The sequence below is a fragment of the Balaenoptera musculus genome, chromosome 15 (genome assembly GCF_009873245.2).
Source record: "Balaenoptera musculus isolate JJ_BM4_2016_0621 chromosome 15, mBalMus1.pri.v3, whole genome shotgun sequence".
NCBI classification, from domain to species: Eukaryota; Metazoa; Chordata; class Mammalia; order Artiodactyla; family Balaenopteridae; genus Balaenoptera; species Balaenoptera musculus.
Window position 1 is genome coordinate 52446229 of NC_045799.1, and position 23257 is coordinate 52469485.

At 43.1% G+C, this 23257-nt stretch overlaps 1 protein-coding gene across 1 annotated transcript in view; it reads right to left on the reverse strand.

Moving 5' to 3' along the window:
* Nucleotides 1–23257, reverse strand: part of LOC118880655 (CREB binding protein) — a 129587-nt gene that overhangs the window by 23969 nt on the left and 82361 nt on the right. Inside the window, 17 exon segments of the mRNA XM_036824400.1 lie at nt 1512–1600; nt 2372–2611; nt 3453–3571; nt 7875–8064; nt 9076–9255; nt 10681–11097; nt 12516–12704; nt 13337–13461; nt 15519–15563; nt 16181–16352; nt 16882–16999; nt 17832–17923; nt 17926–17960; nt 17963–17979; nt 18200–18284; nt 18287–18301; nt 19697–19939. Coding sequence (XP_036680295.1) covers nt 1512–1600; nt 2372–2611; nt 3453–3571; nt 7875–8064; nt 9076–9255; nt 10681–11097; nt 12516–12704; nt 13337–13461; nt 15519–15563; nt 16181–16352; nt 16882–16999; nt 17832–17923; nt 17926–17960; nt 17963–17979; nt 18200–18284; nt 18287–18301; nt 19697–19939 — 2371 coding nt within the window.

A 23257-nucleotide genomic window follows, 5' to 3' on the forward strand; every position in this document is an offset into this window, starting at 1 on the left:
CTATCAATAGAAGAGCATGCTAAGGCAGAAAATGAATTCCAAATGTTAAAATATTTTCAGCAGGACAGCTGTGCCGGCTGCACTTCCAGTAGAGGTGCCTGTCCAGGGACACCCATCCTTCCCCTCAAACCAGCATTTCACTACGATAAGTGAGCTGGACAAGACTTAGAAATCTTAAGATATTTTTAGGTCAACAGTTCTCTTTTTTTAAAATAGAATTTTGATGGGAGTCGTTAATTACCTTGAATATGTTTTTTTAAAATTTTATTATTTTTTTTAATTTTAATTTTTTTGGCTGCACTGCATGGCTTGCAGGATTTTAGTTCCCCAACCAGGGATTGAACCCAGGCCATCGCAGTGAAAGTGCTGAGTCCTAACCACTGGACCGCCAGGGAATTCCCTAGATATTTTTTAAAAATTAAAATAAGTTTAAAAAACATAATCGGAAGAAAAGTAACTGCAAAATTCCAAATTATTCAGGCCTCTGCATGTACCTTTGAAAAAATAAAAAAGCCCTGTACTTATCTTCTTCAAAGTATTAGAACATATGTAATTACTATAAGCAAACAAGATAAAAATAATCAAAACATCAAACCCTAAAGCTGACATTTAATACTGGAACCTAAAAACAAAGAACAGGCATGAAGCCTCATCTTGGTCACATAAAGAATTTAGTTGCCAATTCATAGAATGGAGGCAATGTAATTGAATTTGACAAAGAATTACAACCTATGTTTCAAGGCAGGATGCCCTCATGCTATGGCAACATGTAGTCACTTAAAGCAATGGATACAAAGTAGCTTAATTTTCAAAACAACCCCCCAAACCAGGAAGTTGTAATTAGGTAAGGGAATCAACAACAAAAATTATTTTCATTCTTCCTCTACTTAAGATAGGAGATCTATTCTATAGCCATCTCCACATTTCAAGAGAATAGCAAATACTTCAAAAGCATACCTACTAACCCCAAAAAGGCCACCTCATGAAGGGAGTCATTCTTAAACTCAATGAAAAAACCAATCTCATTCTTAACTGTGCTACCGATTAAAAAGAAAAAGTCTATGGTTTAAAATTTTTAAATGAATTAGAGCAAACACAAGTCTTTCCATCAGACTGTCCAGGCCAAATTAGCTAGGCAAATATTTACACACAGATTGGTAAAATACAATGTTTCAAATTTATTATCTTAAAAAAGGCAGTCAACCTTTGTTAGAGTTACTCTCCACTTCAGACTCTTTCTCATATGGTTACACTTTGGCTTAACACATGTACCTGATCCAACTAGTGCAGCAAGCAGTTTGGAGCTTAAAATTTTATACTATACAAGCATGCTTTTAAGTTAAGAGACCATGGGCCTATCTGAGTGACTGAGAAACAATGAAATTTTGGCCCTTTTCACTGAAACTTCAGGAAAGAAATAATGAAATGTACCCAAGCTACAATCAGACAAGCATGCCTCGTCCTAAGACCTTCTTTTTCTCCCATGATTCAAGAAACTGCTCAAGGCTTACCTATTCTGATAGCTGTAGTAGGCAGCATCGCGAGGAATTGTACACAGCTGCTTCCCGTAGCAGCACAAAGTCTGCGGGGAAAACTCATACTGCAAAAACAAAGGAGAAAATACTAAAAATATATCCCATTTACTGTCATGCAATGCTCTGCCCAATATGGAGTTAGATTTAGCTAGTAAATTATTTGTTAGTATACTGGATAGTCTTCTAACGATTCTCACATCTATTTAAAGACATTTCTGGATACAATAGGACAGAATTAGTGTCTGAGAGACTTTTTTTTAAAAAAATAAATTTATTTATTTATTTATTTATGGCTGCCTTGGGTTTTTCGTTGCTGCATGCGGGCTTTTTCTCTGGTTGCGGCGAGCGGGGCCTACTCTTCATTGAGGTGCGCGGGCTTCTCATTGCAGTGGCTTCTCTTGTTATGGAGCACGGGCTCTAGGCGCGCAGGCTTCAGTAGTTGTAGCACACGGGCTCAGTAGTTGTGGTGCACGGGCATAATTGCTCTGCGGCATGTGGGAATCTTCCCAGACCAGGGCTCGAACCCGTGTCCCCTGCACTGGCAGGCGGATTCTTAACTGCTGCGCCACCAGGGAAGACCCTAGTGTCTGAGAGACATTTATTACAGATAGATGAATGGACACACTGGGGCAGCCAGGAATGCTTAATCCAAGGCCTTCCCCCATAAGCACCTCTGGCTTCAGATAATCAACTGTTTTACAAGAGACCAGACTCCATCTGGGTCCTTCTCAGTACACAGGTGTGGCCAAAATATTGAGTCTATTATATCATCATAATACCCTTTTTGGCTGGATTAACAAGGGTAGTTCATTTTCCAGAAAAACTTTCAACTGTACCTTGCGTCCACAGCAATATCCAAGGGATTGCATGACAGGGTCAATTTCTTGCTCAAAGACCTCTGCGAGCTTACTGCAGAACTTGTAGACCCGGGATGTCTTCCGATTGTAGAGCCAGGCATTGTTGAACATGAGCCAGACGTCATCCACATACTGCCAGGGTTCCTGGTACTGCCCTGTATCCAGCTTCCGCTTGATGGTGGAAAGGTCCATGGGATTCTTCACAATGTCAAAATAATCCTGAAAGACAAAATGGTCTCAGTCTAGCAGATCCCCCAAATTCCAAATGCCCATCTTATCTGGCAGCTTTATCTTAAAATAAAATTGAAGAAAGTACCAGTATAACTTCCATTTCTAATAGTGAAAAATGGGACTTGAAAAGAAAACAACTTCTGATCTTCCTCTGATTTTATTATCTAATATTATAATTAATATTTTCAAGTGTGATCAAATTACTTCAAAAGCAAAGTTAAAGAAAAAATAATATTAAAAAACTTATTTAATAAAACATGTCTTATAATGTCAGATTTTAAAAATAAGATTTTGATCCACCGAACTAAAATGGTGAACATATTTATCAGACAATATGTTTTTCTAGAGATTCCATTCTTGGTCCTAGCAACCAAAATGAAATTCCAAGACAAACACAAACACAAAAGCAAAAATAGTAATACTGCTAAACAGAATCTGTTGGGTCACCATGGCCTTTGCAAGAGCACCCAGGGTTTCAAAGTGAGAGGCCCATGTGTTTTATAAGTGATGTTCACCAATTATTTAAATCCATTCCTGTAGACACAGTCTTACCCAAATATAAAGCAAGGCTACAGAGGCTGTGCGCCCCAGGGTGTGCTCCCCCCATCTCACTGCAACCCTTCCATGGACCCTGGGGCTTATACGGAACAGGGGGGAAACACACATTTCAGTCAGTAAGACAAAGGTGTATTATTGTTTTGACAGAAAATATTTTTTTATATTAGGGAAAAAAATCTTATTTTTCCCAATTTTAAAAGATAAAATGAGTACCATGGATACCCATGAATTACAGTGGTAAAGTTATAATGTTTTTATGATACCAACTTACTGGAATTCCTAGGAGCTGGGGATCTACAGGCTGCCGAAAAGGTAGGGACTCTGGATCCTGTCGATACAGCGCTTCTAGGGTTGGCATCAGAGCCTGGCGCAACTCCTCCGGCTTAAAGACTGCAGTGAAAAAGCACAGGAAACGACACTATTGACAAGGCACCCAGACTCTTCCTCCGTCACTTTTCAAATGGAAGCCTGGCTACTTCTGAGAAGGCCCAAATCATTTCCCTCCCAGCCGTGAAGCTTCCAGGAGTCCATGGACATTCTAAAGCTACGATTCAGGGATTCTGAAAACACAGTCACACTAGAGTTTTTAAAAACTGCACCCACATCATGAGGCAAAAATACCACACTGAGAAGTTTGCTTGTTCAACAAAAAGATTTCCAATGCCAAAACTTGGTTGGAACAGAAAAAATGAAGCTAACTTTCTAATCTGCCTCATTGATCAAATGGGTGGGTATAGAGCCATTTTCACAGGAAGGGGCCTTTCCTCCCCTGAGGAAACTTTTGTGTCCTTGGCTGAAGTAAACTCAAACCACCTGAGAGGAACGGTTTTGTATTACAACCTCACAAATAAATGTATACAGTAAGAGAGCTACAAAAATAAGTAGCTCTCTTATTTTCCCCAGAAGTTCTGTACTATGTACTGTCCCCTTGCACATGTACTAGTGCCCATGTCTCCAACCTCTTGGCCCACCCATTTCCTATGATGCCTTCTGTTGTCACCAATGTAAGAACAAGCATTGGCTGCCAAATACATTCAGGACAGTCACTCATACAAACCCTTCGTGAGTTCTAAGGACATGGGAAACATGCCTGTGAAGGTGACACTGAGTGTCACGCACCCCCTCGCTCACATACGCTCCTGCCCACAGAAAAATGATCAGAGGCAAACACTGCAAAGAGGTTCTGATGACTTAGGTTCTAAGTGATGTGAGGTTTCCACTTTGTGGTTTTTTGAATTTTGAAAAACTTTCTACAACAGATACGTAACAAACTGTAATTTATAAATCAGACTAAAATACCATAAAAACCTAAAGTTCCCGTTGGGAAGTGGTATGCATTGAGTATATCGAGAGATGAAAACACTGGCTGAGAAGTTTCCAGAAACTTTATTGACATCAGAGCCAGGGAATACCCAGGTATCCTGACTGACCTCCTGAGGAAACGGCCTCCTGCTCTCCAGGACACATGGCGGTCAGCAAGCATGGGAGACACCCAGTGTAGACACTCCCATGCAGGTGCAAAGGCCTGGTCTAGGGAACAGATGTGCCCTGTGGAGCCTTGTGAAACACACACAAATCCTGCCTTCAGCTAACCTCTTTTCTTCCAGTCTGTTTTTACAGAGATGAAGCAGCGTTTGGTTTTCTTTGAATAACTCTTTATAAGAAGACAATTCCTTAGTTAATCAATAGCTTTTTTATTCTTCTAGACCAGGGGTCGCAAACCACGACCCACAGGCCAAATCTGGCCAGCTGCCTGCCTTTGTATGGGCCTGGGAGCTAACAATGGTTTTTAAGGTTTTTAAACTTTAGGGAAAAAAAGAATACTATTTCATGATACGTGAATTACACAAGATCACTTTTTAGTCTGACAAAATAAAGCTTTATTAGAACACAACCATCCTTGTTGTGCAGGTGTCCATGGCTGCTTTCGCACCACAAGGCAGGGCTCAGCAGCTGCAACAGAAACCTTATGACACACAAAGCCTAAAAGATGCACTACCTGGTGGCCCTAGACAGTCTTCTGAGGCCCTTCTCCAGACCATCTCGTCTCCCAGTGCTGATCAAAACTAACATGGCCTTACATGTATCTCACTTTGGATGACCGTTCATTCATTCACTGAACATTTAATACCTATGCCAAGGAGAAGTCACTTTCAAACTCCTGTCTTTAACAACCACACTGATGTAATAAGACTCCAAATGAGTGGAAGTAGCAGTCAGAAGCTGTATTTGAAACAAGTTCTCTACCACTGATTAGTGTGGTGTGCTATGAGCAAGTCACTCCACTTCTCTGGCTCAAAACCTTCTCAGGACAATCAGGTGGGGACCACATCAGCAGTCCCCAAAGCATGGCCCACGGATACCTTAGGGACCCTCATGCAGTCTAATATGGTAGCCAGCAGCCATATGTGGCTACTTGAATCGAAATGAATTAATATTAAATAAAATTAAAAATTCACTTTCTCAGGCACACTTGTCACATGTCAAGTACTTAGGAGCCACATGTGGCTGGTGACTGCCATAACAAGAGAGTGCAGATATACAACATTTCCATCACTGCAGAAAGTGCAGACATACAACATTTCCATCTAGCACTGCCCTAGGCCTTTCCTAGGGGTCTGTGAAATCCATTTCCATGATCTAAAACAATTTTCATGATAACTCTAAGTTGTCATTTGCCTTTTGCACTGTGTGCTGACATTCACACAGACGGGGCAAAAACAACAGTGAATAAAATCACTAGCACTGCAGCATGACCAGGCCGCAGCTCCGAACTCGACTTCGTGGTCGCCCCGTTCTTTGCTGCTGCTGTGCATACACAGGAAAAAACGTCACCTGCACTTATGAGTGTCCTTGATGAACGAGTCAAAATTCTTACTTTTATTAAATCTCAGCCCTTGGCTACACGTCTTTTATTCTGTACGACAAACTGGGAAGCTGTCATAAAGCACTTCTGCTGCATGCAGTGGTTGTCTTGAGAGAAAGCACTTGTGTGAGTGTTGAGAGCTGAAGTAACTGCTTTTTTTCATGAAACACACAAAACTAGAAAGAATGGCTGATAGACAAGCTACAGTTACTCAGATCTGGGTATGTGACACACATTTGCTCAAAAATGAACAAAGTAGGCCAGTTACAGTTACTTCCAGGACAACTGACGCTATGTGTTACCAATGATAAAATTTTGACTTACATCAAAAATTAGAATTTTGAAAAACCTGTATCATGCCACATGAGCTTGACAGCTTGTCCAAGTTTACACGACTTTCTGAAGAGACTCATAGTGATATTAATAAATGTGATTTTTAAAAATATCACATAATGAAGCATGCCAACATTTGGAAGATGAGCATAACTCAGTGAGCCAAATTCCCAGATGACCAAAGGACAGTGTTACCAAAAAAATCATGCAATGGCAAAAGATCCACTCAAAGTACAAGACGGACGATGGATGCTAACGCCACAGAGTATGAGAAATTCAGGGCTATGGATTCAGGTTTCCCACTGCAACTAGCCTTTAAGAAACTTCTACTTGTTGAGTTTTGGTGTAGTATCAAAAAAGAATATTCACAATGTCCTGAAAAGACTACTAAAATACTCTTCTCTTTATTAACTACTAATCTGAGTGGGTCTGGATTCTCTTCATGTACTTCAACCAAACAACAGAACACAACAGCAAAGGCAGAGGCAGATATGAGAATCCAGCTGCGTTCACTTAACTCTCCGAGTAACAAAATTGTAAAACACAATGTCATCATTCCAACTATTTCTGTTTTGGAAGTTATTTTTCATTAAAATGTGTTATTTATGGGTGCCATGTAACAGATTTATTTTTAAATAAATATTTAAAAAGACACCTAATAGAGTAAATAGTGGCAGATGATCCATACAAACAAAAACTTCTCTGGGTTCCTCAGCTTTTAGGAGTATAAAGAGGTCTGAGACCAACAACTTAAGGCCTGCTGTCCTCTATGATCTCCAGGGTCTCTTCCAGCAGCAAAACTATACAGTATCAGCCTTCCTAACACTTTTCTGCCATCTTTCCTAACTGGATCACCTGCAGCCCTGAACTACCTGAGCCCCGTCTCACATTTCTAACGGTCACCTGACAATTTGCTGACACCCTTACCTCCGTACTTTGGACACATCTCAAATAGATTCTATCCAACTTCCACCGTGAGCCTGGCTCATCCTGCTTATTTCAGAACCCAAAGTATCTTCACTAACTTGCCGCCCTCCCTCTTCCTGCTGCACTAGTCACTGGGTTCTACTCTCCCACCCCCTGACTTTGGGCACTTAGTTTCCTATCTGTATCAGCAGAAACCTACAAACTTCAGTGCATAGGGTTGCCATAGTGATAATTTCCCTAACATCAAGCTTTCGGTCATCTTCCTGCTGGAGTCCATCAGTGGTTGTCCACGGCATGCCGAGTAAAGCCAGCACCACCCCAGACAGGTGGCTCATGGGCTGCCCCTCAGAGCCCTGGTCGCTTCTCGTTCCTACCACAGACCCCGGTGGGCTCACACCCTGGAGTTAAGCTCACTGTCACCATTTCTAAAACTTGCGGAATGGCAGGCAAGAAGGATAAAAGAAGGGATGGAATTCCTTTTCTGCTTTAGCTTTTAATCCACAGAATGCAATCCCAACACAATGGAACAGCAGCACCATCCAGTAAGTTTACGAGAACATGACCTACTTTTTTTGCGAGGCTGAGAAGGAGAAGTGGACTGAGAGGCTGTCCCGTTGGTGCTACTCTCTTCTTCCTCTTTAGCTTCAACTTTCACTTCAGGTTTCTTTTCATCCACTTCCATTGGTTCCGACTTCTGCTCTGTTGTGTCTGTTTCTTCTTTAACTTGAGAAGATCCTTGTAAGTCCTCCTCCATCATCTTGAGAAAAACAAAATTACAGACAATGATATATGAATATGAAAGACCTTTATTCTAACTCAGTCTTATTGGAAGGCTCTTAAAAATCTCTATGGGCTTGTTAAAACCTTTCCCAAGTCAGCGCTGCACTGATCATTCCTTTTCTCTCCCACAAGAAGGGGTGGAGTGCCTGTTGAGTCACTTCAGTACAGCACCAGTGCATTACAGTCCTAAAAATTTAAAAATTTTTACATGCTAGAGTGCTTAAAAAACTTGTATACACAATGTATACACCATTAACTGCTCAATAGTTTTACATATATTTCTAGTTTGGAACAAGAAGTGCCTCGAAAATTGTGGGAAGGATCAGAAATTCAACTGCTCAGAGGGCCAGGCAGGTGAAGCTAATGACAGCAGCAGGAGCTGTGGTGTGAGGCCGTGGGGAGCAGTGGACACTCTGGCAAACTAGAGAGCTCACGACCCATCTAAGAGCCACAGCTGGTGCTCCCACCTAGACTGCTGCCCCACAGGAACGCAAGCACAGTGCTGGCAGAGCTTCTCATTTTTCAAGAAAAGCCAGAAATCTAGAGTTTTATTTGTAATTTCCCATTTTAAAAATAATTGTGTGGGCCAAACAAAACACATTTATAGGCTGGATTCAGCCCACGGTCTGTCAGTTTCCAACTTCTGCTACAGGTTAATTAGTAAAAGAACACACCTCTTGTGCAGTCTAACTCTGGAGAATTATAAATGAATGAAGGACGGCAATGAAAAAGTTGCTGGATGATTTAAACATTTAAAATACAAGCCAGTGCTCTTCACTTGTGGTAAAATAAAATAAACCCATACCTCATATCTAAAAATAAATAACCAATCTGTTTTTAATCTCTTTCCAACGTGAACCACAATCGAACAGGATACTGAAACGGAAAGCAGGGACATCCACGGTGGACGCCTGGTGCCTCCCCCGAGCACACTTCAGTGATGCCTCTGTGTGCAGTACATCTATTCACTCCCAGGAGTGGCACCTACCGCAGCCCCAGGCTCTGCCTTGGGTTCACTGCCATCGGGCTCGGTGTCCTCGGTCTTGACCTCAGCCTTCATTTCCAGCATTGGTACATCGGGTCCTGGCTGCTGGGAGTTGGTTTCGGCGCTGGCCACTGAGGATGGAGTGGGGACTCTGTTATCAATGCTGGCTGCTGCCTGGGAAAGCTGTGGAGAAATCAAAATCATTTATCTCTGTAAACGATATAAATGATCTTAAACCCTGATGCTCACCCAACACACAGTTTCGCGTTAATCTTTCTCAATACTAATCTAACAGGCACCCCTATTCGAGAGAAATGAAGAATAAGCGTTAAAATAGGAGTTCCAGAGAAGTCAAAATCAGGTAGAAATACAACTGACTTCTTGCCAACAATGCAGAGATGGAAGAGCAGAGCTTTCTACCTTTTGATAGAAAATTATTTTCTGGGAATTTTCTACCTAAGTCACAGAACCTCCTATTTTAAATTTAATTCCTTCCAACAATGACATTAATGGTTATGGTAAAGGCTGAATAATAAATATATAAGTATATACGCTGTAGAAAGGGGAATAAAGTATCTATATGGAATAAGAATGTATAACTAGCCTGTTAATTGTAGGAACAGTGGTGGAGGAGTAAACAAACATTAAGAGAAGGAATCCCAGAAAGAGTTCTAAATTTTCAAAGATTTACCCAATGGAGTTTTAAGTAAACAAACAAAAGAAACATAAAATTACAAAGGGATCTTACTTAGAGATAAGAAATGTAAGGATCAATAAGCACACTCCGTATGGAGAAATACAAACAGTAATGTCATCTTGGGGTTTCTGTTGGGGTTAATTTTGACATTTTATAAATAAATATCCTCAGTCCCCACAAATAAAAGATAATGTATTTTAGGGGGAAGCAGGTTTTTAAGTCAGACTGATAAGAAAACAGACACTAAGACTCTGGTGAGAACTGGGAGAAGAATGTGGAGGTGAGCAGCAGCAGCCTCAGGCCCTGCGTCAGTGGGCACAGCCCAATCTAGGAGAGCACCGGACCGGGTGCTGCCAGCAGAGCGTGGGACATGGGACACAGGACGTGCTGTGACCCTGCCACCTGCACCTCCCAGGAGGAGTGGGTAAATCTAAGCCACACAAGTGTCAACCTGAGCATGCCATTTTGTCATGAAAAAGAAAGGGCTTTCAGCTGGAAAACAAGGCTGATAGGCAAGGTCAAAGTACATACAACTAGGAACTTGACTTGTTTACCAAATCCTCATCACTACTAAAACTCAGAAGACGTCAATCTAGGACAGATAATGGGGGACGTACTGCTCCTATGGACAGACAGCTTAAAAATTCTACGGAGGACCCATGTATGAGTTCTTTTAGTTGTTGATTTCTACAAACTGATTTAATTGGGGAAGATAATCATGTCATGTCCTGCCGAACAGCCTTTGGAGCCAATGCTGGAAACAAAACACAGCTCGTTATGGTTCAATTAGAGTGCAGATACTTTTTGCAACTGCACCAAGACCTGCAGTGACTTCATGACAGATTTTTTTTTTTATGGGCAAGTTCTCATCTAAGAGTCTTGGCCAGAAGACGACAGGCCGAGGGGCTCACCGGTGTGCCAGGAGGCTGGGTGTGCACAGGTGTCGGCTGCTGCTGTGACGACTGAGGGGTGGCCACGGACGGAGGCTGGACTGGGGTCTGAGGCTGTGGGGTCACCTGGGCCTGGGCTGCCGCCTGGACTGTAGGGGTGCTCTGGGTTTGGCTGGCACTGGGCACTGAGCCGGGAGTCGGGGTGGGAGTCTGCCCGGAAGACGACACAGGAGTTGATGGCTGGGTGGGAGCTGCTGGCTGGGGAGGAGTCATCCCAGGTGCCGCCGGATGCTGAAGAGACGGCATGCCTGCGGCCGTGGAAGCAGGAGGTGGAGTCTGGTGTAACGGTGACTGTGTCACTGGTGGGCAAGGCAGCTGGCTGGCCTGGGGCCCAAGCATGTTCAGAGGGTTAGGAAGAGCAGCACCAGGCACCTGTCCCTAACAGATGGAACAGAGTATGTTAAAATTATTTCCCCCATTTGAAAATGTGGCAATAGACTTAAAAGACTTAAATGTATGAAAATCTAATCATGGTTTCTTGATGAGGTCTGCTGACTGCACGGGAATGTTCCATTTGTAAAAAGTCATCGATCTGCACACGTGTAGTAATGTGCACTTGTTTCTCATGCTTTGATTTATATAAGTGTGGAAATCTCTGGCTTAAACAAACACATATACACTCCACTTACTAGCTTCGTGCTCCACAATATCCACCCACAGCTTAGACCACTGGAAAAGGTATTTGTCTTTTTTAAAAAAATGAGTTATGGAAACACTGAAATGTTTCAGTACAGTGGTTCTCAACTAGGGACATATTTCAGAATTATTTGTGGACCAATTAAAAATCTATTCTGAATCATTGGTCTAGAGCAGGGATCTGCAAACTATGTAGAGTTCATGGCCAAATCCAGCTAGCTACTGGTTTCTGTCAGTAAAGTTTTACTGGCAGGCAGCTTCGCCCATTCACTCATATGTGAATGCGCATGTCTACCGTTGCCTTTGCGCCACAACAGTGGAGCAGAGCAGTTCAAACAAAGACCCCATGGCCCACCAAGCTGAAAATATTTACAGGACAAACCTGATAACCCCTGTCTGGAGCAACGAAATTTATGGAAATTAAGAATTAATTAATAAGTATTTAGTGAGTGAATCTAATGTAGTCACTGCCTTTTATTCAATGTTACTTCATGTTAAAAAATTAAATAATGAATTTTATCTCTTGGGGGAAGACTTGGCCTGTTTTAAACACATGTACATTTGTATACAGCAGCAATCTGGTGTACTCTAGCAATTAACAAAAGGGGGGAAAAGGCAGTAAAATGAATGGAAAATAGTTCTCACCAGCATTAGACTGAATAATTAAAAACACATTCAATAAGAAGAGAACTACTCAAATGATCCAGTTAGCCGGACTTCACCTGGGCAGTTCAGACAGACAGACAACAAGATACAAAGACCAAATCATTAAGAGTGAACTCATGGGACCTTTCCTCACTCCCTCTTTAACGTCCAGTGTCTCTCAGGATCACACATGAAACTCAGAATTTACAATGCACAAACAAAAACCAACAAAATGACAACTAAAAACCCAAAAACCAAAACAAAAGCACACAAACCAAAAAACCATAATCCATTCCACTTTTGTATGAAGTTCACCCCAAGACTGTATGACTAATTCCAAACAAGGTAAAAATAACGGAACCGAATGGGGGGAAAAAAAAAAAAAATCAAGAGATGCTAGTACATGAAATGTTTTGTCTAGAATTCTAATTTCTGTGAACTAAGACATGCTGAGGTCAGTGGGAAGCTGGGGCTACATCACTGTAGGTGGCTCACAGCCCCAACGTGAACAGTACCTGTGACACGCTGGCCTGGGCCGCCGGCTGCCCCATGCCCACGCTGTTCACGTTCAGCGCCCCGCTGGAGGACGGGAACTGGTTCTGTGGCAGGAACTGGTTCTGGGCAGGCGCCTGGGCCATCATGTTGTTGGCGTGTGTACCCATCATGTTCGGAGGCTGAGGCATTCGGGAAGGAGAAATGGCCATCTAAAAGACAATAAGCGTTACTGAGAGTTCAGAGGGCTTCAAGGGCCTGAGTCTTCAAGGTAAACTAGAAGAGACAGAGATCTTCAAATCCTCCTCCCTTGCAGGAAGGGACCCACCACTCACTAAGGCCTTCTGGCTCCCAGGCACTCTGCATGCTTTTCATGCAAGGTCTCTGATGAGCCAGCTTCACACTGTCCTCGGAACAGAAACCAATAGTATGCTATAGTTTAAAGTTCAAAATATGCCTTTTATGAGTTCTCTGAAGTGTTTAGAAGGCAGCCGCAGGAGAGGAAGTTCTGAGAGTCAACAGACGCTGACAAGTCCCTCTCAGCCACATATCTGAGGCTGCCAACCCCATCCTCCAACAAAGTCACAGGTGCCTATGATTTGTCATTTCAATAAAAATAAGTAATGGTCAAATAATTCTTGTAGTAATAAGGACAGAGAGAGAGAGAGAGAGAGAGAGAGAGAGAGAGAGAGAAAGAGAAATATGAAGGAAATAAAGCATAATCCAAATCCAAAGGAACAAGTACCACAGGATTCCCAGATGATCTACAAGTTTCCTGCTGAGAGAATTTTCCTTATTCGAGCAAGGCCTTCTCAGCACAGCTGAGGCAAATAGAAGCACTTACCCCTGGAACGGAGCCCATGCTGTTCATCGGGACAGAGTGGTTCATGGGGGACGATGCACGAGGTCCCATGGGAGCTTGTGGCAACTGTACATTCCCCAAGGATATTGGGTTAAATGAATTCATCCCTGTAAATGTACCCACAACGGTTCATTAGGAAAATCACTCACAGGAAAACAGAATGACAACTCACCAAATAAAACTCTAAGCCAAATAAGATGGAACACACACACAACATATACAACTGAAAGGAAATCACTCAGTTAATCAGAAAAGATGGTTAAATAACAGACTGTTCATATCCAGAAAAGATGGCACCAATGCAGTGGTGGTGAGGGTGATAGGACGGGGTGGGTGGCAGGGCAGCATGAGCACAGGAAGGCAGAAAGTCAGGTAAGCCATGAGCACACGAGGCTGGGGCGGCGCTCGGCACCGAAGCGTCACAGCGACAAAGTAGATGGGGGTAGCGTGGGAAGGCGCTCCCACCATCTACGGAGGAGGTCAGCTAAGGCCAGGGCACCCGTCTGAGCCAACCCCTCAGAGCCTTCTGGAGCACCTGACTCCCATCTCCTCTCCTGCAGGAAGCCTGTTCCCATCACTCCAGGCCTCCCAGCCCTTTGGCTGGGTTTACATTTATTGTTAGAATCTGGGGTAAGACTCAAAACATGGTTTTAATTTTGCAAGCACATTAAGCATCTAGAAAGTGCCCAAGGGTTGGCAGTTCTCAACCTCAGCCTCCTCTCCGTGGACTGGAAAGATCTCACTTTCACAGATACCTTGGCCTTTCCAGAGGTGCCACAGAATGAATGACACCTCACTAGCTGCCACGCGTCTCCAGACCACGAGTCTCTCTCTTTGTAATTTCCCACAATACTCTGTAAGCTCTGAGCTCAACATAAATGCTGGTTCAATAAGTCTTAGGCCCGACACTGGCATTTAAAAGAATCCTTGAGGCGCTGCCTTAACACTGTGTAGCATGAGAGGCCGTCAAACAACATGTGCCTCCCTCAGCACCACCAAGAAATGTCATCCTAAGTAACTAGGCACCAGCACAGGCCCAGGACTTCCCAGGAAGCCTATAATACAAAAGTGTCCCACTCTCCTTGAGGGTTTTATTAACAAGAGAAGATTTTATTAAATAAAAGATGTACGAAGAAATGGCACCATAAAAAGTCCCTCTTTACAGACGCAGACATGTCGGTAAGCGGGGCGTGCGAGCGCGTCCCCAGAAAACGCCTTCCACTCTGCCCAACAGCCACCTCCTCAGGCCCCAAAGCAGCAGAGTCCTCCACGTCATCCCCGACACAGCACTCAGCCACTTTCCGAAGGCTCCACCTCTCTGACTTCGTGATTTCTTTCACCCTTCATACCTAGTCCACCTAAACAAGTCCCTGAAAAGTTTCCTCCACAACATCAGTTTATCTACCAGGTCTTTATCAGTACGCAGTATGATCACCACGGCTTTTAAAATGACCTCTTCTACCCTCTTGAACTACTCTACACACAGCAGCAAGGCCTTGCTTTGGAATCTTCTGGATAATGTCACCACCTTATTTCACAACCTGTAAAAACATCCTACTGTTCAAGTCTCAATTTGACAAGAGCCGTAAAAGCTTTGAAATGACCCTCACCCCCAAACTCCCAAACTAAAATGACTGCTTCAACAACCACCAATAAAAAGATTGCCAGTAGCACAGCCTGATGAGGGTCCTCTGAGCACAAACCCTCCTCGGCCAGCCGCAAGCAGGCATGGTACCTGTGCTCACAGGGCCCAGAGCAGCCCCCACTTTCCTCACCTCACCCCCCCCACCCAGTGCTCCTGCCCCAGGATGGGCTTGATGCTCAGAAATGTTCCGAAATGTTTCTTTGCCCCACCTACAATACAATGCTTTTTTTTGGAGACTCTTCCTAAGAATAATGTCCTCTCTTGCCCATCAAAAAAAAAAAAAAAAAAAAGTTAACTCCTACTTCTGATCTCCTTGGAGAGCTTTCCTGTATCACCAAACTTTCAAATGCAACAGATATTCATACTACCTGTGGACATGAACTCTGCTCATCAGCAAAAAGGAATGGAAGGAATAAGAGGAGGAGCTACAAAGAAATACAGAGGGAAGAGGACAAACCAATAAACTTTGTGGATGTAGAATGTTAAACCAAAATATGATTCACAACAATAGTTAAATACCTTGAGAAACCTGCATGCGATTCACTGGCAGAGGCATGGGCCCATCTATAATGGCAGGAAAAAAAAATGGGTTATTTAAAATAATCCTTGGGACTTCCCTGGTGGTCCAGTGGTTAAGAATCCACCTTCCAACGCAGGGGACGGGATGCGGGTTCGATCCTTGGTTGGGGAATTAAGTTCCCACACGCCGCAGGGCAACTAAGCCCGCGCGCTGCAACTACTGAACACGCGGGCCACAACTAGAGAGCCCACGCACCACAACCAGAGAGAAGCTTGCGCGCTGCAACAAGGAGCCCACACACCGCAGCAGAGGATCCCGCATGCTACAATGAAGATCCCAACGAAGATTCCGTGTGCCGCAACTATGCAGCCAAAAATAAAATAAATAATAAAAAAAAAAAAAGTTTAACTTAATAATCTTTCAAACTTAAAGAGAAAACCAGGTCCAAAAGTGCTGTGCATTCTGATGCCAGCACACCCGCCTTTCCATGAGAGAGACTCAATGTCTAAACACAGGCCACTGCAGAAGGTCACAGCCACTACCACACAGTTTTCACAGCATAGGCTTCCAGAGAATATAATTCTATATGCTTAGAAATACACACCAAATGCAGAAGGAAAAACAAGGAAACAGACTAAGGGCTGGAAATTGAAGTCCTTACTTGGAGGTCTCACAGGCTGTGCCTGTGGTATCCCAGGAGGCTGTGTCCCGGGGGCTGGTAAGGCTGGCTGGTTACCCAAGATGCCTTGTTTGTGTAAACGCGATCTCCGTTTTTCTTCTAGTTCTTTTTGTATCTTGTAGATTTTCTCTGCTAGTAAGTGATAGTACTCATCCTAAAAAGCAGTAACATTCAATACTAGTTATTTGTAAAAAAAACAAATGATCTGGTTTTGTATGTTCTAACAAACTAATGAACTTTAAATTAAGTACACTGGCACAGGTAAGCATTCAGCACTTCTGATAAACCAGTGCCCAGTGATGTTACAGGAGTTATCAGATAGGAGGTACTGAGTGCTCATTACATTCATTCCACAGCTGAACCTCTTCTTGGACACTCACTGACACTGGCAATAACACAGACAAGCACTGTGAACACTGCCGCTATAAAGTACACCCACGGATTTAAAACATTTTATATACCTCATTTACCGCTGTAGCGGAGACATCTGTACTCTGTAGTTACAGAACAAGAGAGTTGTACAGGGACCTCATGTCTTAACTGGGAAGTCTCCCTGGTCAGTGCCCTCAAGTGACGAGTCTACCAGACTACCAGATGTCCCCATTTCCAGACAATAAGGCAGACAGATGCAGTTACAGCTCCCATAGGTGCTGTGCGTGGCTAGAACACAAACGGCAACCTACCCTGCTGTTGGCAGACTCATACATGTCCCCTTCCACTTTCTTAGCGTAGGCCACCAGGTTCTCCATGCGGCGATCCTTCAGGGCTGCAGGGTCAGGTGTTGGGAAGATGGCTTGGACACTGAAAAGACAACACACACTCTCAATCTACTTTCAATACAATGTCTGTCCTGCCACTTTATATGTGAACGGAAGAGACGAACACAATCGTCTACCTATGGGCGCAATACACTGCTGACAGAAACCCCCCAATCTCTCTCGCCTACTTCATGAATACACAAATGAAGTCGCTCTCTTGGAGACAATACTGACCTGTCAATTTATCTACAAGTCAAACACACCCATATTTTGCTATTAACAATAAGTGCCGGACCATCTCAAGAATAATATGATTTTGAATTCCTAATTTTAAACTACTTATTATAAAAACTTTTGATTAAAATAATGAAGGAGAAAACAAATCTCCAAGGGAATCAAGTTAACCTCACCTTCAATTTAACTTAAATAACTGGAGAAAGTTAACTATTAATTTCCTGTATGTTAAACTGTATGATAGTAGTGTCATGCCATCTGTATTTACTAGGCCCAAATTCCTCCAACTCTCAGGGGTCTCCACAAGTATAACCTTGAGCCACAAAATAAGGCTAAGCTTCTTAGCTAATCCCAGGTCCCTGGTGCATCCCAGAGCTTAGAAAACAGGCCTGGCCCCCTGCAACATGGGTCACAGTTCATGTCCCTCTGTAGGACCCACTGGGAATGCAGGGTCTGGGATTCTCTGGCCTTCCTAAACAAGCATGTGACCCCCTTCAGCTGCTAGGTTACAATCACCTGGGACCCAAGAGAACACTCAGGAATTAAATCAGACATCGATGAAAATGCAAAACTGTCACATCGCCATCAGTCACAAAATGTTTCCATCACATGTGAATAATGGGCGATGGTCGGCCACGTACAGTTTATGCACTAGATGGCTCCTCAGGTCTGATTGACATGTTCATTGCCAGCCTTTCCGAACGCCAGTGCTGGAAGGAGGTGACTGCTGTGGGTTATAGTGCTGAGGGTTCCAATGTTTCCAGAGTTGAGCCGTCACTGATCAGTGGGCTAATGAAAGAGTAAAGATTTATCCAACTAAGGTTCGCCAACCCTATGGAACTTTAAACTGTATTGGAAGGGAGGAGGGGAGGGAGGAAGGAAGGAAGGGAGGAAGGAAGGACGGGCGGGCATCACACATTTAGAAGAATCAAGAGCTTCCCGTGGTTACCAGTACACTTTCACGTGCAACTGTCACTCAGATAGGAGCCAAATCAAACATGGGTCTTACTTTGCGGCCCCAAGGGAAGTTGAAGAGCTGATTCTGAAATCAAGTTTTGGTGGCTGCTGATCTGTTGTTATTCCTCCTGATGGATGTTCATTGGGTTATTTCCTTGAAAGACAAAAAGAAAAGAGATCAACACAACTGCTTGAATTATAATATACACTTTAAAGTCCTGATAACAGATAATAAAAGTCACATATAAATAAATGATTCTTATATAATAACGCTATGGCAGGAACTCTGGGAGTTATTTTTCAACAACGGTGATCAAATTGTATAAATTCAGTTGCAATCTCCTTCCCACTGCACTTTATAACCAAAGAAAGGCATTTCTATGGAGGCTGGCTGGCATCATATGAGTGCCCTGTGGCTGCAGAAAAAACCAGAAATGATACATCTGCAGATTCAGATTTTGATTCTGGTTTCATTAATATCATGACTTAAACAAGTAAGCTAACCTGTCACATACATGTTCATCATCTTTTTTTTTTTGCATATCGAAGGTAAAATCATAGAAATTAAGTGCAGGTGAAGAGATAAAAGGTCAACTTTATCTACAGTATTCATTCTAAGTAAGAAAAAGGTGAGATACAGAGAAGTTAATAGTCTTGTTCCAGATTATACTCACCATAGGAGTAGAGTTAGATTATAATGCAGGTTTCAGGGCTCCAACCCAGCCTCCTAGCCAGCAGGAGTTAAGATGTATTAGGGTGATTATTTCCCAAAACGCAACAGATGAGATGTCTTTAACTGGACATTTTTAAGGTTAAAATATTTTATTAGGAAAGAACAAACTAGCACAACAACCTTGCATTAACTTGCTGACATAACTGTTTGGCTTAAGTCTGAGTTAAAAGGACTAAGCCAATTGAGAGAAACATTAAGGAGACAGTAGGCAGAGATGGCAAAAACTGTGGAGAGGTGTGACTGAATGATGAAACCTGGCAATTAAAATGGGTTTGAGATGACACAGGAAACACTAATCCATGGAGAAGTCTGAGACAGAAGAGATTTTCTAAGATTCCTGTTAACCTGCCCATGTCCAGGCTGGTCACCTCCAGCCATGAGGTAGCCCATAACCAAGATGTGCTAAGAGCTGTACCCACCTTCAGGCTCTTTGTCAAATAAATGGTCTACTCAGAGTCAGTGCAAGTGGTACAACCCTAATTCTAACTTGTGAGATTCTGTATTCTGAGCCATATGAAATGCCCTTTATGAAAACTGTCCAGACAGAAGCAACAAAAATATTGGTTCATTTGCAAATGCTATTCATTTTACAAGCCTGTAACATCTTCAGTGCACCCAACACTTTAGCCGTTTCCTGGAAGTTTTTTATTTCAATCATTTAAAAGATATCATCACCATAATATATACATATATTAACTTGAATTTAAAGTAAAAACAGTAGCTAAAACAGTAACTGAAACAGCCTTGGGTTCCAGGAAGACTTGTCATTCCCAATGCTGCATGTGACAAAGAATTCTTGAGACTTCTTTCACCTACCCAGGGGGTTGAGAGTCCTCATCTGCTGGTGAGTTTGAGGCTGTGCTGGTTGCTGGCCAGGAACCTGAGGCTGCAGCTGCGTCTGGGGCTGGTTCAGGTAGGGGAGTCCAAGAGCAGCATACGCTCGTTGCATGGAGCTGGGGTCTATGGGATTTGGGTTACTTAAAGAAGTGGCATTCTGTTGGCCTGTGCCAACAGAACCAATTGTGTTTTGAATTCCACTAGCTGGAGACCCCAGGATGGCTATAACAACAAACAGACAAACAAAAAAGGTAAGTAAAAGGGAGAAGTCCGCAAATGATTTAAAAACTACTGAAAAGCAAGTAAAATTTTATCAGAAGACCACCTATGTATGTCACGAAGCACTGGAACAATGCTACCAGGAAAGGAACTGTGCAGAGAGAAGGATCCCATTCTATTCATCTATTCTGCACAGCAGTAGTTGAAGAGCAAAAAGCTGAAGAAAAATTCAAGCTTCTATGTTAGAAAACAACAGACCACAATATCAGTGATTACCTAATCAAAGTCATCATGTATTAAATCTAGAGACTCATAAGAGGTCGGTTCTGCGGAAACAGCAAACGTGTAACAACAGAAAGTTTCTGATTCTTTGGGGGTCATCAGCCACCACTGAGATGAGCTAAGGAGCCCCCGCTTGCTGCCGCTCCCCCAAGTCCTTCACTTCTCTCCTGCACAGGTACAGAAGGATTAACAGAAGGAGCAGAGGTGATACCTAGTTGGTCAGTTTTGTTACTTACTAATAACTTGAGATCTATGACACGACCTTCCGAAAAACAAAAGTGCACTTCCTTGAAACTGCGGCGTACAGTGACCAGCTAACACCACACCTTTCTCTCCTACGAGTTTCCTATGCAGGAGGGCACCATGCTGAGCTCTCTGCTATGTGAAGCTGTTCGAGAAATGCTGTACTTGACAGAGTGACTATCTAGCTGAAATGAGTGATGGACCGAGGCTTGGCGTCCCCTCAGCACCGCTGATGCTCAGAACTGAGTATCAAGATGCTCGGCCTCGGCAGCCAACCTCGGCTCCCATGGCCTGGCCTGCGGCTGGCTCGCAGGGTGTTCTCTCCAGCTACCCTTCTTCCTGCCTGATCCCCAGAGACTAAAGGAAAAATCTGTGGCAACATAAAGAGCCCCATTTCCAAGGGCTTCAAAGTTAACAGAGATGGCCCCAAACATCCATCCGTCTGTCTGTCCATCCATCCATCCAAATGTCCTCGTTTGCTGAGCACTCAACACATGGCAGAAGTTTTATGTCATACCATTTATTCTTATTCTTAAGGAGCTCCTTTCTTTCCAACTTCCTAAAACTTTACAGTCATGTCATAAACAGCAGCTTATAAAACTGATACTATAACATATGATCTCTGATACATAAACACTATCACAAAGCCTTTCTTTAAAATTCAATTACCTTATGTGTAATAACAATAGTCTCACATTACCATCAGTGCAACTATAACATAAACAACTCAAATACTTATCAGCGTAACTTAATTAAACCAAAATGTGTTAAAAAAAACACAACTTGATAATTACACATTCCATACTATTAATTTTTCTAATAAGGATATTCAGATCTCAAACTCATTAATGCTCATTAGACACAATTACACACACCAAGCACCTCATTATTATAAATGAAAATCAACTCCCAAGGTACACTTTATGACAAGCATGTAGCTGAAATAAGTCATGTATAATACCTTATGAAAGTATTTTTTTCCTAATAGCTAATACTCCACAAAACTTTGAACACATGACATTGTACTCCTGAAACTGACATGCTAAATTTTCTAAAAGAACTATGATGTAAAAAGGAAAGTGATAATGGTAGGATGACTTATTTTTCTATCACCTTGTGGTGTAAGAAAGAACAGGCACAGACTACACTGATACACATATTGATCAATTGTGGAGGGAGAGGAATTTAAAGAAACAAGGTATACGTGGCCTTCCGTTTCTGGGTGAAGATGCATTAGCGACCACTTCTTCCTACTATAATCCATTCGCGTCCACACTTCCCCAAATGCCATCCTTTTAGCCAAAATTCCCCATCCTAGGACAAATGCCATTCCCAAGCCCAAGGCCACTTACGGGGCAGCCAGCACGTCTCATGGAAGCTGCTGACATGGTCAATGCATTTTTTGTTTGTGTTAAAAGCATTTATGTCCTAAATGTAAACATTACTATATTTTTTATTTTCAAAGAAAACACATCTGAAGATAAGCAAGCATTTGGTAATTGACATTTCTAACAATTTAGAGACAAAGGAAAACAAAATACAAACAAATAAAAAGCGTCTCTAACATATATGCATGGCCCAATTTGAGTCCAAATGCTGCTATGAGATAACACAAATTATCTCATGAGGGTAAGGGAACACAGGCGTTTCCTATGGGGGTGACAGCTGATTGAAAGGGGTAAAAGTGCTAGATGCTCTAGCTCTCCGTGAACATCTGCTGGTGTCTTGGGCAGCAGTTAGTCTTCGCTGAATTCCCCCAGCGCCTCCTAGGCCTCTGCTTCTCTGGGCATCTGAGCTTCCTGCACTCTCTCGCTCACTCATTCACTCAACTTGCTGCACAGACTGCATGCAGACTGGATGCTGGGGACTCTGCGAGGCTCCGGGATATGCACTCACGGAGCAGAAGGTCTGATGGGAGAGCAACAAATTTATCTGATAATACTGACAAATGTAAGGCTGCAGCTCTGGACCCCATATCAGATTCAATGGTGCTCATCTCCTCTTCCCTGCACGCTGCCTAAAGGGTGGACCAGTGTGCGATGCATCTGGATTCTTCCCATGTTGTGGTGTCCAGCACAGGGAAACGAGGTGCAGGTGAGCTGCGGCAGTGTAGCAGGCGCCCTCCCAGCACTGAGGGCTTTAGGGCCGAACAAAAATGAAAGGAGTGCTAAAACAGCAAGGCTTCATTTATCTGGTATCATTGAGAATGCAGCCTGCTGTACTGATGTTTACCTTTTTTTTTTTGGCCGTGCTGCAAGGCTTGTGCAATATCCGTTCCCTGACCAGGGGGGGATCAAACCTGGGCCCCCACAGTGAAAGTGCAGACTCCTAACCACTGGACCACCAGGGAATTCCCATTTACCTCTTTAAATGTCAAAACCTCTTGTTCTTTTTACCATTTTTACATCGTTTTCTTTCTTAGAGCTCAATGCTATGTTTCATACACAATCCTTAGAATATCACATCACACAGTGTCTCAATACATCTCAATACAGTGTGGGTTCCTCTCCCTTGAGTATCAGTCGGCATTCCTGCTATGTCAAAACACCCCCAACCCCTCCACTGGCACACCGGTCCCCTTCTGTTGCAGCTATACCAAGAGCCCATGACTTAGGAAATAAAAGGCCAAGTTTCATAGCTGGCTCTGCCCAGGACTCACCCACCACTTTTCAAGGCAGTCCTTCCCCAGTGAGCACAAAGCCTCACGGATAGGGTCCATGTACGCTATACACTGCTGCTTTGCAACATTCAATTCACCAGAAGTTCCAGTCCCCAGTCATTTTCAATAAAACTGTG